The 18,079-nt window shown below is 43.9% G+C and overlaps 1 protein-coding gene across 2 annotated transcripts in view; it reads left to right on the plus strand.

The window, feature by feature from the left end:
* LOC115160098 (ubiquitin carboxyl-terminal hydrolase 31) overlaps positions 1-4,488 on the plus strand; it is a 30,466-nt gene extending 25,978 nt beyond the window's left edge. For both annotated transcript variants that reach the window (XM_029710417.1, XM_029710424.1), the window contains 2 exons: positions 724-876; positions 1,201-4,488. In XM_029710417.1, the coding sequence (XP_029566277.1) occupies positions 724-876; positions 1,201-2,783 (1,736 nt within the window). In that variant the 3' untranslated portion in view covers positions 2,784-4,488. The remainder of the gene's footprint in view (positions 1-723; positions 877-1,200) is intronic.
* Positions 4,489-18,079: the final 13,591 nt, after the last annotated feature.

Here is an 18,079-nt window from a genome sequence, read left to right on the forward strand (position 1 = left end):
GGGGGTGGCAGCATCATGTTGTGGGAGTGCTTTGCTGCAGGAGGGACTGATGCGCTTCACAAAATAGATGGCGTCATGAAACAGGAGAATTATGTGGATATATTGAAGCAACATCTCAAGACATCAGTCAGGAAGTTAAAGCTTGGTCGCAAATGGGTCTTCCAAATGGACAATGACCCCAAGCATACTTCCAAAGTTGTGGCAAAATGGCTTAAGGACAACAAAGTCAAGCTATTGGAGTGGCTAGCACAAAGCCCAGACCTCAATCATATAGAAAATTTGTGGGCAGAACTGAAAAATCATGTGCGAGCAAGGAGGCCTACAAACCTGACTCAGTTACACCAGCTCTGTCAGGAGGAATGGGCCAACATTCACCCAACTTATTGTGGGAAGCTTGTGGAAGGCTACCCGAAACGTTTGACCCAAATGTAACAATTTAAAGGCAATGCTACCAAATACTAATTGAGTGTATGCCAACTTCTGACCCACTGGGAATGAAAGAAATAAAAGCTGAAATAAATCATTCTCTCTACTATTATTCTGACATTTCACCTTCTTAAAATAAAGTGGTGATCCTAACTGACCTAAGACAGGGAATTTTTACTAGGATTAAATGTCAGGAATTGTGAAAAACTAAGTTTAAATGTATTTGGCTAAGGTGTATGTAAACTTGTGACTTCAACTGTATACATACAGTATATGTTCTTTGTTTACTCGTCCCAGGTTCGACCAGCTCGTCTCTGTGTGAACACTGGATCAGCAGGTTGATAGGGAGTCGTCCTCCTAGCCAGGCCTCATCTGGCTCCTCCAGACGCACTTCGCTGGCCTCCCTCTCGGAGTCGGCCGAGTTCACTGGGGAACGCAGCGAAGACGATGGTGAGAAACAGTCTCTCATGCATATTTGTCAAGATGTTGTATTTCTTCTATATCAAATATGTTTGCACAATGATAGTACTTGGAACAAAAAATGATACAAAATATATTGTTACGATGACACTGCAGGCCTTATTTATACATTAGCCTACTTTCAGTTGTTTTTGCAAATCTGAACAATCTGTATCATTCTGTAATATAATTATATAATATCAGACTTTATTAGCTTGAAACCCACTGATAAAAGAGGTGATGAACATGCACTCAGTCTATTCCACTCCACACCAACGCTTTAGTTGTACATCTCTGTCCCCTTCTGTTGAGAAGGCTTCTCTACCCGCCCGGCGGTGCGGAGTATCCAGAGACAGACCTTCTCCTCGCGCTCCAACATGGCCAGCCCTCTGGCCCTCAGCGAGAACGGCTCGAAGCCCTCCTGGTCCCTCTCCACCAAGCTCCATCTGCGCTCCAACTCTCCCTCGCGCTTCTCCCTGGAGTCCCACTCCTCCTCGCCCACCCTTGAGAGGATAGGCGAGGCGGTTGATGACAAGGTCTCCACCTCCTGCTTTAGCGGCTCGGCGAAACCCGAGGTAAGGGCTGGAGGTAAGACACCCCTGGTGCTGGATGGTAATGCAGGGGCTAAAAGGCTCTTGGAGCAGGTGCACTCCAAGGCCGTTCCCCAGGCTGAGCTGAGGAGCTCCAGCCCGGCAGGGGGTAACAGTAACGTGGCCACGGTCATGGAGCCAGGCAGCCCGGGTCAAGGAGCAATCGCTAAGGAGCCTAAACAACGAGGAGCAGGGGGAGAGGAGGGTGCCGGGGCCAGGAGAAACTCGGCAAAGACTGTTGAGACCGAGAAGAGCCCCAAGAAGCGCCCGACCACCCCCTCCCCGTCCCCCTCCCACACCTCCTCTGTGACCCACGCATCGTCACCTTCTCGAACCCAAGCCAAGAGCGTGGCGGCCACAGTGTCCAACCCCAAAGAAAAAAGTGAGGGTGCAGTCAAAAAAAATAGCAAGACCTCCTTAGCCAAAACAGCCACCCCCACGAAAAAGGAGCCGTTGCAGACCCCAGAAACACTTCACCCTGAAACAGCAAAGCAAAGGAAGGGAGGCTCCCCCAGGTCCCAGAATTCCTCGGCACACCCACCGAGGAAGACGTCGCCCAGAGGTACGGTGGAGAGGAGCTCCGCATCAGCGAGAACCAGAGCAGCCGAGAGGAGCGCCAGTCGGGAGACGTCGCGGACCACCTCAGTGTCAGAGAGGGGGGTGAACCACGGTGGTCCCTCCTCCAGGGCCAGTGGTGTGTACCGGGGAGGAGAAGTGTGTGCCGCTGGCCGGGGCGAAGGTAGGGCGGGGCGAGGGGCGGAGAGCAGGGCTGGGGGGAGGAGCACCAGCAGCAGCTCCTCCATGACCAGCCTGCGATCGTCCAGTGTGAGCGTGGCAGCGGCCTCAGCAGCGTCACCCAGGGGACCTGGTAGGAATAGCAAGACGGAGGAAAAGGGACTCAACTTCTTCAAGAGTGCCCTGAGGCAGAAAGAGACACGCAGGTCCACGGACGGGGGAAAGCCAACCACGACGGCCAAAGCAGGGACAGGCGAGGCTAAAGGCAACTCAGAAGAGGGGGCTGGGGAGGAGACTGGAGAAGGGGCGGGAAATGGAGCAGCCAAGAGGGCCCAGCAGGGGAACCCAGAGGCCCAGATGAACACACCCTCGGCCAAAGACAAGGAATCCTCCAAGACATCCAACCCAGCCAAGCACTCTATACTGTCCTCCGCCAAGTCCAAGTCTTCCGGAGCAGAGACAGGTGGAGTGGAGAAAGCCTCTGCTAACGGGAAAAAACCTCCTGAAAAGAGGTTGCCGCCATCCCGAAAGATCCCCATCAATTCTTCACGAACCACCCAGAAGTCCAAGTGAAATATCTTTGGGGACCCAAAACAATCGTTGAAGTGAAGCTCTAAGGTGTCTCAAAGATTGAACTACATCTCCTCTTTGGGAGCGACTTTTGAAAAGCACCTCTAGCTTTTCATTGGCCCCAGATGATTGCAAGCTGCCATACATGACAGTCTGCCCCTGTCCACTTTATTATATAGTAATGGATTGTAACAAAGCACTTTGTATGGATTGCGTTGTTAATTCTTTTTTTGAAAAATGATTTTAATCAAATGGATTATTATATGAACTGCACATGTAATGACATTTTTACCTGGTTCTTTAGCATACTTTGACAAGGTTCGTCTTGGGCAGACGTCGAAAGGAACTTGTGTAGCGAGCAAGTACGTTTGTTAAGCAGTGTAAGGATGAGAATCCCTGTAAGTCACACAATAGATCACACGTGGAACACTACTCAGTCACCAGATGTCGTTAACGAGCTGTGTTTTACATCTCGGACTTCTTTGTACTTTTAAAACCTCTGGGTCCACTTTCAAATCGTTCCAAACATTCCACACCAGGCAGAGCATCTAAATATATGGAGCCATGAAACAAACACCAATACCTATCATTATCCCAGTTAATAGCTAATTAGATACAGTATAGGTCAGTGGTAATGCATGTCTAATCTCATATTAAGAACTATCAATGCAGGTGCATTTGTAATCCCAAATTCACTGGTATTAGTTGACCAGTACTGATAATCCCAGTTTGAGCAACTCCAATTCCAGATTTACGTAATGAATAATCCCAGTTTAACAACTCTTGGTTTTCATTTTACTTAAACTCCCAGTATGATAACATAATCCCAATTTAACATTAGTGATTGTGCAACAACATTTTGCTAGCCTATGTAGGACATTATATGTATCCAGGACTAGAGGTGTGTGTATACCTGCCAATAGCATTAAAGGGACCCATTAGAAATATACAAGGAAGGTGACATCGCTCAATGATTTTGGAAGGTTGGGACTGTGGTTCTTCACTCTCCCTCTGGTTGTACTGATTTTGGAATAGTAGTGACATCATAGTGTGACATAATAGCCCCCCAGAGTGCCCTAACAACTCCACTCACCTCTGCCCCCGACTGGTGACCACTGTCACTGCGGGTGGTTAAGGCCTTACAGGGGACCACATTCAGACTGCCAGACATCTCGAAACATTCCTTAAGACGAACACAGGGTCGATGTGAAAAAAAGATACACTCAAGGCCATCAAAGACATTGCTAAAGACAATACATGGGGACGTCTTTATAAGATCACCATATATGGTGCGTTTGGATCCGCCCTACCTTTTCTGTTATTCTCTGTCATCACAGCTTGTGCCTGTGCACATTTTTGGCTTATGCGCTACCAAGCAGATTTCCCCGCGTAGAATGCACTGACTTAGATTCAGAAAAGTGATCGCCATGATGAAATGTATGACAGCAATCTTTGCATGAAATTGCTTATGCATGCATTAAACTATGCAAGCAACACTTGCTAATGTCCACACAAGTAATACTGCTACTTTTGGATGTGTATATATTTCTAACTGTATATTTTTCCAAATGCCTGCATCAGAGAGCATGTTTAGGCATCATTCAATGCTTTATTTGCACATTTTCTTCAGAGTATAATACATTTTTTTTTAATGAATTGTAGGTATTGCTCCTTCACCTTAAAGTAAATCAACTCACTTGCGAATTAATGATTTCTGTATTGTATTCATTTGACTCATGTTTGATTCCAAACAATTTAAGGGACACGCTACCCCATAGACCTCTGCAACCAAACATCTCATAACTAAATGTAAGAAATACATTTGGAAACAACTGGTATGATTGTGAAATGTCACTTTGTCATGGTTTGAGAGTAGGTACTTTTCAGATGGTTTTAGTGACTGAATCCCCAACTAGTTTATATAATTCATTCATTCAAATAGCCTAAGACAATATACAAGATTATTTTCAGTGGAATACTTTATGAACCTGTTATCTAAATACTGGCTGTAGCTATAATTTCCCAGATGTTTTTCAAAGTGAGATGATACAGTAAAGGGTGATACGATACACGGGTGACCTTTATCAGCATTACCTCTGCAACCACACTGCCTTCTGTTGCCTTGTTCAAAATCGCCCAATCGCCCTTTTTCTACCATAAAATCGCCCTTAAAATATCACATATACACTGAGTGTACAAAACATTAGGAACACCTTCCTAATATTGAGTTGCACCTCCCTTTGCCCACAGAACAGCCTCAATTCGTCAGGGCGTGGACTACAAGGTGTCGAAAGCATTCCACAGGGATGCTGGCCCATGTTGACTTCAATGCTTCCCACGGTTGTGTCAAGTTGGCTGGATATCCTTTGGGCGGTGGACCATTCTTGATACACACAGGAAACTGTTGAGAGTGAAAACCCCAGCAACGTTGCAGTTCTTGACACACTCAAACTGTTGTGCCTGGCACCTACTACCATACCCCGTTCAAAGGCACTTAAATCTTTTGTCTTGCCCATTCACCCTCTGAATGGCACACATACACAATCCATGTCTCTATTGTCTCAACACTTAAAAATCCTTCTTTAACCTGTCGCCTCCCCTTCATCTACGCCGATTGAAGTGGATTTAACAGGTGACATCAATCAGGGATCACAGCTTTCACCTGATCAGTCTATATCACTGAAAGAGCAGGTGTTCCTAATGTTTTGATTTATTTGATAGATTGTATTCAATTGAATATCTGCAGATTTCAACTATTGCAAGACGTATATTTTTTCAACCTCTCAATTAGCTGTTGAAATGATGATATCTTCCCCTTCCCACCCTTGCACCAAGTTCAAATGAAGAGTAGAATGGTAATGGGGATTTTACGTAGGGAGGCTGCTCTGGAGCACTAGCCTTGGTGGTCTACATACAGTACAACATAAAACAACAGAAAAGCTTCAAATCATATCATGATTGTGTTCAAGTGGAATGGGACTTCAATAGAGTAAAAGGTAAAATGCAAGTCATTATTTATTTGGGGCAAGCGCATGAGTGTCAATAAAAATAAAACGTTTTTTAGTATGCACTTTTAATGACTTAATAATGGGAGAAAAAAATCTTATTTTTTAAGGATTCATTACTTCAAAGGGAGAACGCAATGTTTGTATATGCCATTGGTTTAGCAATGCAGCAACAAAAATATGTCATATAATAAAAATAATTGTTAATTTTATATTGCTTTGAATGGATTTAGTTTTTAGTTTTGTTTGTTTGTTTATCATTACAGTTCTGGTTTCATCCACTTGGTGGAGCAAACCTTTTCCATTACTCCAAATTCTACTGCATGCCAGTTCATGACTTGGAAATAAAGTAACCACAAAACCGAATTTGCCCTTAAAATCTAACTTTGAGTGAATCTCCCTTTATCAAGACATATCATTCTGTCCAATCTAATGTTGTCACTGAAGGGAATGACAGATGGTGTATTAAACTACAGAGGCATCATTTATTTATAGCTGATTGAATTATGGATATATTAGTTTTGCCCAAGGCTGGGGGGTTATTAAGAGTTAATACACCCTCTTTGTCTCTTTTCCCCTGTAATTTTCATCTATTTCAGGACTCTTTTTGTGCTCTCTGTTTCCACTTATTCCTCTCTCCGAGGGAGAAAAGTGATGAAATCCAACCTTCAGATGAAATTGCTTATTGGGGCTACAACTAGGTCTATTTTTTTCCCCCACAGTCTCGCTGCCTAGGAAACATCAAATATCATTATACTCTATCAATATCATTGCTGATCTACCAAATTGGAATAGCGAAACAAATAACTAAATAAGAAGAAGAAAAAAAAAAATAATATATATATATATATATATATATTATATATATATATGGGAAAAATATCCAAATAAATAAGATGAATAAATAAAAATGGATGAGTAGTATACATATAACAACGCCTCTGTTATCTCTCTACACAGATAATATTCTTTCATGGGGCGGTGACAGTAAAACCAGCAAGCTTAAAAAGCAAACCAGAGGTTTTCTTTGAAATCAGAAATATGAGCCACAGCAGCCAAGTTCTTCTCATGCCAAATCAGTAATCTGTTGCCAATTGTGTGAGATCTAAGGGAACCCTATTAGCGATACCTAAGAAGAAGAGTTGTCGACTTTTTATCTTGATGTAACACCTGAACAATGACAATATCTCGTTTGTCTTCTGAACATAATGCGTTTTGTGTGTTGATTAAGGTCTAGGAATGCTTTTCCTGGGTTATTGGCCCGCAAATTCTAGACAGGCAATCTCATTTTATTGATCAGTCTTCTCCGGGTGTCTCCTGGGGCCGACTTTAATCCTTGACACTGCTGTTGAGAGACTCCATTTTAAGACACTCTCGATGGATATAACTCCTGAAACGTTATTAGGGTGGGGAATAAAAACGGCTAGAGGTGGAACAGCCTCTTGATTAGCGCCTACGCACTTGTACCAAGATGCATTTCACTCTCTTGTGAGAAAGGCATGAGTTTGTAAGGAGGCTGCGTGGATGCTGGTGAATTTGTAAAAGGTTTATTTGGTCCTACATGTATGTATGTATGTGTGTGTGTGTGTATGTATGTATGCAGGAAGCCTTCTCTCTTTATATTTATCCTTATGCCTCTCTCTCTAGGTCATTGATCAAGCGTACATCTACTGGCAACAGGATATTGTGCATACCGTTGTAACAGTCGGCCTATATCAGGGATGGGCAACTCGGGTTCTCAACTTACTGTTGATGGTTAGAATAATAGAATACACAAGGTGCAATATCGAAATTTGATTGTGCATCAGCAGTCACTCAATTAGTCCATGTCAGCTAATTTGTTTTAGATTGGTCAATTAGTCTAGGGGCCAGCTATCTAAACTTGTACACGGAACAAAAATATAACCGCAACATGTAAAGTGTTGGACCCCTGTTTCATGAGCAGAAATAAAAGACCACAGACATTTTCCAGACGCACAAAAGCTTATTTCTCTTTAATTTTGTGCACACATTTGTTTACATCCCTAGTGAGCATTTCTCCTTTGCCAAGATAATCCATCCACCTGACAGGTGTGGCATATCAAGAAGATGATTAAACAGCATGATCGTTGTGCTGGGGACAATAAAAGGCCACTCTAAAATGTGCAGTTTTGTCACTCAACACAATGCCACAGATGTCTCAAGTTGAGGGAGCATGCAATTGGCATTCTGACTGCAGGAATGTCCACTAGAGCTGTTACCGGAAAATGTAATACCATAAGCCACCTCTTAAGTCATTTTAGAGAATTTGGTAGTGCGTCCAACTGGCCTCAATTCCGCAGACCACGTGTATGGCGTCATGGGGGCAAGCGGTTTTCTGACGTCAATGTTGTGAACAGAGTTCCCCATGGTGGCGGTGGGGTTATGGTATGGGCAGGCATAAGCTACGGACAACGAACACAATTGCATTTTATTGATGGCAATTTGAATGCACAAAAATATCGTGACGAGATCCTGAGGCCCATTGTGAGGCCCATTTTGTTTTTACGGCGGCCCCTCATGATGAGTTCTGTTTTTTTGTGGCCTCCACACCCATCAAAATTGCCCATCCCTAGCCTATATAATACAGCACACACACATACTATATTATCAAATGTGACACAACAGTGGTAGGCCTTATCACCGACAACGTCTAAACAGCCTATAGGGAGGAGATCAGAGACCTGACCGTGTGGTGCAAGGACAACAACCTCTCCCTCAACGTGATCAAGACAAAGGAGATGATTGTGGACAACAGGAAAAGGAGGACCGAGCACGCCCCCATTCTCATCGATGGAGCTGTAGGGGAGCAGGTTGAGAACTTCAAGTTCCTTGGCGTCCACATCACCAACAAACTAACATGGTCCAAGCACACCAAGTCAGTCGTGAAGAGGGCACGACAAAACCTATTCCCCCTCAGGAGACTAAAAAGATTTGGCATGGATCCTCAAAAGGTTCTACAGATGCACAATCGATAGCATCCTGACCGGTTGCATCACTGCCTGGTATGGCAACTGCCCGGCCTCCAACCACAAGGCACTACAGAGCGCGTACGGCCCAGTAAATCACCGGGGCCAAGCATCCTACCATCCAGGACCTCTATACCAGGCGGTGTCAGAGGAAGCCCCTAAAGATTGTCAAAGACTCCAGCCACCCTAGTCATAGACTGTTCTCTCTGCTACCGCACGGCAAGCAGTACCGGAGCGCCAAGTCTAGGTTCAAGAGGCTTCTAAACAGCTTCTACCCCCAAGCCATAAGACTCCTGAACTTCTAATCAAATGGCTACCCAGACTATTTGCATTGCCACCCCCGTCTTCTACGCTGCTGCTACTCTCTGTTATTATCTATGCATAGTTACTTTAATAACTTTACCTACATGTACATATTACCTCAATTACCTCGACTAACCAGTGCCCCCGCACATTGACTCTGTACCGGTACCCCCTGTATATAGCCTCGCTATTGTTATTTTACTGCTGCTCTTTAATTATTTGTTACTTTTATTTGTAACTTTTTTTTTGTATTTTCTTAAAACTGCGTTGTTGGTTCAGGGCTTGTAAGTAAGCATTTCACTGTAAGGTCTACACCTGTTGTATTCGGCGCATGTGACAAATACCATTTGATTTGATTTGAGAGAGGGAAACTCTAAAATCAATGTACTTTGTGCAATCATAACTACATGTTGTGTTCTGAAAAAATGAAAGTATTTTGGGTAACACTTCATTTTAAGGGGTCCTTATTACAGTGTAATTATACTGTAACAAGCATTGTAGTTAATTGTAATAATTTTAGAAAATGTATTTTTTTTTTAAACAACTGAAATATCACATTTGCATAAGTATTCAGACCTGTTACTCAGTACTTTGTTGAAGGGCCTTTGGCAGCAATTACAGCCTCGCGTCTTCTTGGGTATGACTTGGCACACCTGTATTTGGGGAGTTTCTCCAATTCTTCTCTGCAGATCCTCTCAAGCGCTGTCAGGTTGGATGGGGAGCGTCGCTGCACAGCTATTTTTAGGTCTCTTCAGAGATGTTTGATCGGGTTCATGTCCGGGCTCTGGCTGGGCCACTCAAGGATATTCAGAGACTTGTCCCAAAACCACTCCTGCGTTGTCTTGGCTGTGTGCTTAGGGCCGTTGTCCTGTTGGAAGGACCTTTGCCCCAGTCTGAGTTTCTGAGCGGGTTTCATCAAGGATCTCTCTGCACTTTGCTCCGTTCATCTTTCCCTCAATCCTGACTAGTCTCCCAGTCCCTGCCCCTGAAAAACATACCCACAGCATGATGCTGCCACCACCATGATTTACCGTAGGGATGGTGCCAGGTTTCCTCCAGATGTGATGCTTGGCATTCAGGCCAAAGAGTTCAATCTTGATTTCGTCAAACCAGAAAATCTTGTTTCTCTATTGTCTGACAGTCCTTTAGGTGCCTTTTGGCAAACTCCAAGCGGGCTGTCATGTGCCTTTTACTGAGGAGTGGTGGAGTGCTGCAGAGATGGTTGACCTTCTGGAAGGTTCTCCCATCTCCACAGAGGAACTCTGGAGCTCTGTTAGAGTGACCATTGGGTTCTTGGTCAACTCCCTGATCAAGGCCCTTCTCCCCAGATTGCTCAGTTTGGCCGGGCAGCCAGCTCTGGGAAGAGTCTTCGTGGTTCCAAACTTCTTCCATTTAACTATGATGGAGACCACTGTGTTCTTTGGGGACCTTCAATGCTGCAGACATTTTTTGGAACCCTTCCCCAGATCTGTGCCTCGACACAATCCTGTCTCGGAGTGTAACTTTAAGTGTATCTTTAAAGTTACATATGAGCAATTTCAATATAACTACTTACTACTCATTACCGTGAAAATACCTACAAACAAAAGATGAGCTTCTCCTTTCGTCAACTTTAAAAAGCAACATGTAAAAAGGATTTGTATTGTTAGATTAGTAATTTGATTAATTAGATTAAACAAATATATAGGCCTACTCAATAACTTAAAAATAACTATTCTAGTGGTTGTGAGTAGTAAGCTAGATAGCTAATTTAGAAAAATTGGATTTTCTTTTTTCTTCCTTTTTAACATTACAAGTAAAAATGGAAATCGACAACTCTGTTTCTGTCTTCATCGGTTTCTTTGTTGTAAGTAATTTCCAATCCTGGAGTCTGAGACCTTGTTGGAATCTGGGGTAGAGAAAAATAATGTACCTATGACAATTTACATTACCCTATACTAGTTATCATCATCATGATGACTTCTATAGTTTAGGCCTGCTACCTAGTTAGTTGTCGTGTTATCCAGCTAGCAATAATAGTGCTTGCTAACACTAATACATTTACCAGTGTTTAGCTACATTGAAAAGGAACTAATGTTACTCACAGTGTGTTGACACAGGTGGCTAGCATGCTGAGTGTGTCTTACGTAATATCCTTGGGGTACGGATACCCTGAGAACAAGGTTCAGGAAAGATAAGACCATTGAGCCCACCTAATGTTAGCTAGCTAGTGAACTAGCATGTAGCAACCATTGCATAGCTATTTGCCAGCTTTAGGTAGCTAGCTAATCAAGGTAAAAAAAACTAGCATGCTAGCTAATCCCCAAAAAATCTACAGATTGCATGGAAAGTCTATTCTGCAGATGGTAACTAACTAGTTGGTAGGCCTAACAAAACCGCAAGAGAAGCTAACGTTTGCGAGCTACAGTTAACTAGCTAACTAACTAAATAACCTATGCTAAATCATCCAGCAGAAATCATGTATACAAAAAAGCAAAACAAATTGCATGGAAAACTTGTGTTGTGTTGACATTTTTGTCTTGTCGACAACATTTTGTTATGTTTCACTATATTGGATCACTCCAATATATTGGTATCACTCTGGGCTCAGGGACGTCTAGCGTCTCTACATGCAGCGCACATACCTGACATCCTGAATGTGGCAGCCCACCATCTTGGGACTGGAGCCTACATCCCCAGATGGTGCAGCGCCTGTGGGACAAGTTCGGGAGGGTGCAGATGGACCTGTTTGCTTCCCTGGGCAATGCACACTGCCCCATGTGGTTCTCCATGTCGGAGCCACCAGGGCCTCTGGGCTTGGATGTTCTGGCTCACGGTTGGCTAGGGCTGGAGCTTACGCATTCCCCCCCTTTTCCCCTGATCCAGGCTGTGCTGGACAGGACCAGGATGGCGGAGCATCTTCTTCTGCTGGTGGCCCCATACTGGCCCAGACGACCCTGGTTCAGCCTTCTACTGTCCCTGCTGTCTTGGCAACTGCCCCTGAGACCCGACCGGCTGTTTCAGGCCGGGGGAACACTGTGGCATCCGAGACCGCACCGCCTCAGTCTGTGGGCTTGGCCGCTGAACGGCATCAATGGTCCATGTTAGGACTACAGGAGGGCGTAAGGAACACCATGCAGAGCGCAAGGTGACCGGCTACAATCGCAGCATACCAGTTGCGCTGGCGGTTGTCCTGCTCTTGGCGCACTGGTATTGAGGATGTGCCCGAGTCATGCGGGGTGCAGTATGTCCTCCAATACCTGCAGTCTCGCTTGGATGAGGGCTTAGCAGCCTCTACACTGAGCGGGTATTTGGCCGCTATATCTGCCTACCATGTAGGGTGGATGGACAGGCCAGTGGGGCGTCATCCCTTGGTCTCCAGGTTTATGAAGGGGGTTCGTTGCCTGCGTCCAGCTAGGACCCGCTCAATGGTGAACTGGGATCTGAATGTGGTCTTTGCAGCTTTGGCAAAGCCGCCTTTCGAACCGTTGGAGTCTGCCTCCCTGAAAAATCTCTCTATGAAGGTGGCTTTCTTGGTAGCGATTTCTTCCATGAAGAGGGTGGGTGAGCACCATGCTCTTTCAGTAAGTTCTGAGTGCTACTGGATGGAACCCGGTGGGAGGAGTATATCTCTCTGCCCCAACCCTTCATTCCTCCTGAAGGTTCTGTCAGACAGGCATGTGAACATCCCTTTTATCCTGTCTGCTTACGACCCCCCGGCAGTGGCGGGGGAGTCGGGGCTCCCCTCCGGCATGCTGTGCCCTGTGAGGGCGCTGCCTGCCTATGTGGAGCGGACACGTCAGTGAGAACAACAGACAAGGTCTTTGTCTGCTATGGTGAGAGAGTCCTGGGGAGTGGGCTATCAAAGCAGAGGCTCTCTCACCGGATCGTGGAGACAATTATGACAGCATACCGCCTGGCTGGCAGGCCAGTGCTGGGATCTGTGGTGGCACATTCAACACGAGGTGTGGCTACGTCCTGGGCTCTACTGAGAGGAGTGCCCCTGGGCTGGGCTTCCTCTTGCACCTTTGCTAGGTACTATCGGGTAAATGTGGCACCTCCCTCTGCGGTTGGTTCAGTGGTCCTGGGCGTCGTCCTCCGCGGACCCCCCTTCCACATTGACGGCCCCTGCGTCTCGGTCTCGCGCTGGGACTTCGCCGCTGGCTGGCCAGGTCCCTCTAGCACCGACTAAATCTGGTACGGATATACCAATATATTGGAGTGATCCAATATAGTGAAACATAACGACGGTTACATATGTAACCACCGTTATGTGAGCTATATGGATCACTCCAATCCTTTACGGTGATAGAGGCACCTCAAAAATGATGTAGAGAACGTGTGTCGCAGCCATGGGGTCTACATATAGGGGCGGACCCTAGCCGTGACACAGGTGTACACGGGAGTAAATCTGTAAATCCTCACCTCGGATGTATCCCTCTGCCGCGGAGTGATACCAATATATTGGAGTGATCCATACAGCTCACATGACCGTTGTTACATACTGTACGTAACCTTTGTTTCTTTCTCTGCAATCACTCATTCTGGATTTTGCACACTGACCTTTTTCTCGACCCGTTCTTTGTGTACGGCCACATGACATCAGGGTCAACAAATCTGGGCCGTTCAAGGTCGTCGTTATTTCGAGCATGTTGCGCAGATTGGTAGATGTTGACACGGTGCCCTAATTCCTGGGATAAAGAAATAATTGCACCAATGCATCCCATTCAAAAGTGAGAATTTTCCTCAACAGTTAAACCCTTGCAAGTTTGCATGATGAAATAAGTGCATTTATAAACCATTATTCAACAAAGCTTAATAGGCTTAGCACGAATGACTATTTCACAATTTTAACCATAACTGTTAATAAATGTGTAAAAAAAATTTTTATTGACGGTTAAAGTAATTGACCCATTGTCAAGTGCACCGTTAATTGATTTAATAATTTAAAGTTTTTGTCATTTGGGCCTGGACATCAGATTCCAGAGCCCTTTATTGCAGAATTGTGTCAATAAGGTGGTCCGTTTTAAATTGGCTAACACTTATCACATGGTTTGTGCAAGCTGAAATCTGCGGTCTGAAATATGGTGCTTTGGGATACTTTGGTTGGTATGCTATCGGAAAATGATATATTTATCTTTTCTTTATCCCTCTTCCCTTCATCCTCTTCCCTCCTTTGTTGGTGCTCATGATTTTACCAACATACTCATCTGCAGCTTCTCCAGAGATCAGATGAATTCCGTTGTGAGTGCATTTTTGCAGCGAATGGAAAAAAACACAGTCAATAATTCACTTAGATGAAGAGAGAGTACGTCAATTATTCCTCTTCTCTTGAGTCCAAAGATGCACTACTTTAATTCCTTTTTAATTGGAGATAAAAAATCTAGCAGGTCTGAGTGTAGCCCTGCTAGGAGTGGCTTTTTAGCTAATGCAATATGAATGATGTGATGCCAAATGGGACCACAGCTGAATTATATAACCTGAGGCCGTGAGCATTGCTCAGAAAACAACTTCAGCACTTGATGAAGCCGCAGCGGTGTATCAGGATAAGGACCATGGATAGCTCCTCCGCATCGTCTCCGTGTTCTTTTAACCATTTAGGCCTAAGTGACAACTGGCCTGGCATTGCCCATCTATTCAAATTTCTGACCAGTGGAATGTGGAAGTTATTACAATTTCTTACAGGCATCTTATTAGGGACAAATCAATATTTACTGGTGGGTGGGCTGGTCCAACTTGTGACATATATATATCTATATATTTTTTAATAATCGTTTTCACATGTACTGTAAAAACATTTGACATCCTCCCCCCTCATCAAATGTACAAATAAATGATGATTACCACCATAAATAACAATAACTGTAGCAACCCTGTGTACATGGATATCGACTTTACCACTTCAGCATGGTTTTGTGGCACAGTCGATGCCACACAGGACTAACGGGCTAGATGGTTGAGGGTTGGCCGACCACCAAAGACGAGCTCACTCTCCCTGCCCGTTTCATTACACTACGTTCAGAGCCGGCTGTAGACAATGATCAGCTAGGGGGAAAATCTGATTTTCAACAATTTGATGGTATATTTACAGTACCAGTCAAAAGTATGGACACACCTATTCAAAGGTTTTTCTTTATTTTTACTATTTTGTAGAATAATAGTGAAGACATCAAAACTATGAAATAACACATATGGAATCATGTGGTAACCAAAAAAAAGTGTTAAACAAATCAAAATATATTTTATATTTGAGATTCTTCAAAGTAGCCACCCTTTGCCTTGATGACAGCTTTGCACACTCTTGGCATTCTCTCAACCAGCTTCACCTGAAATGCTTTTCCAACAGTCTTGAAGGAGTTCTCACATATGCTGAGCACTGGTTGGCTGCTTTTCCTTCACTCTGCAGTCCAACTCATCCCAAACCATCTCAATTGGGTTGAGGTCAGGTGATTGTGGAGGCCAGGTCATCTGATGCAGCACTCCATCACTCTCCTTCTCGGTAAACTATCCCTTACACAGCCTGGAGGTGTGTTGGGTCATTGTCCTGTTGAAAACGAATGATAGTCTCACTAGGCGCAAACCAGATGGGATGTCGTATTGCTGCAGAATGCTGTGGTAGCCATGCTGGTTAAGTGTGCCTTTAATTCAAAATAAATCACAGACAGTGTCACCAACAAAGCACCATCACACCTCCTCCTCCATGCTTCACGGTGGAAACCACACATGTGGAGATTATCCATTCACCTACTCTGCGTCTCACAAAGACATGGCGGTTGGAACCAAAAATCTCAAATTTGGACTCATCAGACAAAAGATCAGATTTCCACCAGTCTAATGTCCATTGCTCATGTTTCTTGGCCCAAGCAAGTCTCTTATTATTATTGGTGTCCTTTAGTAGTGTTTCTTTGCAGCAATTTGACCATAAAGGTCCGATTCACGCAGTCTCCTCCGAACAGTTGATGTTGAGATGTGTCTGTTACTACAAATAAGAAAATAGTCAAAAATAAAGAACAACCCTTGAATGAGAAGGTGTGTCCAAACTTTTGACTGGTACCGTATAATTCTAGAAAATATATGCAACACATTTTCCACCAACAGGTTTCTGTGCCAATGCATCACATAACTTCATACTGATTACCGACTTTGTGCGCTTATCATCATGGTTTGCATTTTCAACACCACAGTCAAGTAGAGTATGTTAATCTCAATAAAAAGAAAATACATCCATCCCTACTCAGCATCAAAGGCTTGGTTTGACAATCTCCAAATGTCATTAAACGTTTGTGTTTTGTAACAGATGTCTCTTTCCATTAATCGAATGGCCTTTGCGCAGTTTGGATGCTGGAATTGTATTAGAGTGGAGTGGATGAACATATCAAATCAAACGAAGCTTTATTTATACAGCGCATTTCAGACATTGAATGCAACACAATGTGCTTCACAGGAAGAAAAAAAACTTAAAGCAAGGAAAATAAAACGGAAATATTTACTACAAAAACTAAATAATAACAATAACAACTGAATGACAAAAAGCACCCTAAGGAAAAGCAAAGCTAAACACGTGTGTTTTAAGATCTCTTTTAAAAATGGCCACAGTTTCAGTCCCCCCCCATGCCTCTTGCTCCTAGACTTTTGGATAGTTAAAAGGCCAGTGCCAGAGGACATGAAGGACGTACTGGGTACATAGCTTAAAGGCATGTCTGTCATGTATTTGGGTGCACAATTGTAGATTGATTTAAAAAACAATATTTCAAAAATTCACAGGCAGCCAGTGCAGAGACCTTAAAACCAGTGTAATGTGAGCCCTCTGTCTGGCTTGGTCATTACCCATGCTGCAGCATTCAGTATGTTTTGCAGTGGACCAATGGCTTTCTTGGGTAGACCAGACAGGAGAGCATTACAGTAGTCAATGGATGAGTCTCTCTGTATCAGCCTAAGTGTCACGCCCTGACCTTAGAGAGCCTTTTTTATTCTCTATTTGGTTAGGTCAGGGTGTGAATTGGGTATCTATGTTTCTATTTCTTTGTTGGCCTAGTATGGTTCCTAATCAGAGGCAGCTGTTTATCGTTGTCTCTGATTGGGGATCATACTTAGGCAGCCGTTTTCCCACCTGTGTTTGTGGGTTATTATTTTCTGTGAGTGTTTGTGTGCGCGCCACAGTTGCGTCACGTTTGATTTCTGTTTACCTGGTTTTTGTTTAAAGTTTCACTTCCATTAAATATGTGAAATTACATGCACGCTGCGCCTTGGCTCATTTATGACAGGGAGTTTGAAGACAGTGAACGTGACACTAAGAGAGAAACAGACCAACCTTGGCAATGTTCTTCAGGTGGTAAAAAGCTACAGTATTTTGGTCACATTCCAAATGTGTGATTTGAAATTGAGTTCAGAATCTAAAATAACACCTAGGTTTTTTACCTGTTGTTTTATCTTTATTTCCCGTGAATTCAAATGTGCGGCTCCAACAATAAGTACCTCGGTCTTGTCTTGATTTAGCTGGAGGAAGTTTTGAGCCACCCAAGTATTTAAATCGCTATTACAGTCTAATCATTTATCCGTGGAGCTAAAATCCTCTGGTGACACAGAAATGTAAAGTTGTGTATCGTCTGCGTAGCAGTGAAAATGAATGTGCTTTCTGATAACGTTGCCAAGTAACATATATTACATATAAACTGAACAGTACCGGACCAAAATTGAACCTTGTGATATGTATTTTCTCTGAGTTATTTTCATCACGCGTGACAAACTCTCAACTCGTTAAATAGATCCTAAACCAATTTAGAACTGAACCAGAGAGGCCAACCCACCTCTCCAGTCTGTCCAGATGGACATCATGGTCAAAAGTGTCGAATGCAGCACTTAAATCCAAGAGTACAAGGACAGAGAGCTGTTTGGCATCTATGTTGGCTCTAAGATCATTTACCACTTCAACTAAGGCTGTCTCTGTGCTGTGGTGGGCTGGAAAACCAGATTGGAATTTTTCAAAAATACAGTTGGCACTTAAGAAATAATTTAGCTGTTTGAA

The sequence above is a fragment of the Salmo trutta genome, chromosome 2 (assembly GCF_901001165.1).
Source record: "Salmo trutta chromosome 2, fSalTru1.1, whole genome shotgun sequence".
Taxonomy (NCBI): domain Eukaryota; kingdom Metazoa; phylum Chordata; class Actinopteri; order Salmoniformes; family Salmonidae; genus Salmo; species Salmo trutta.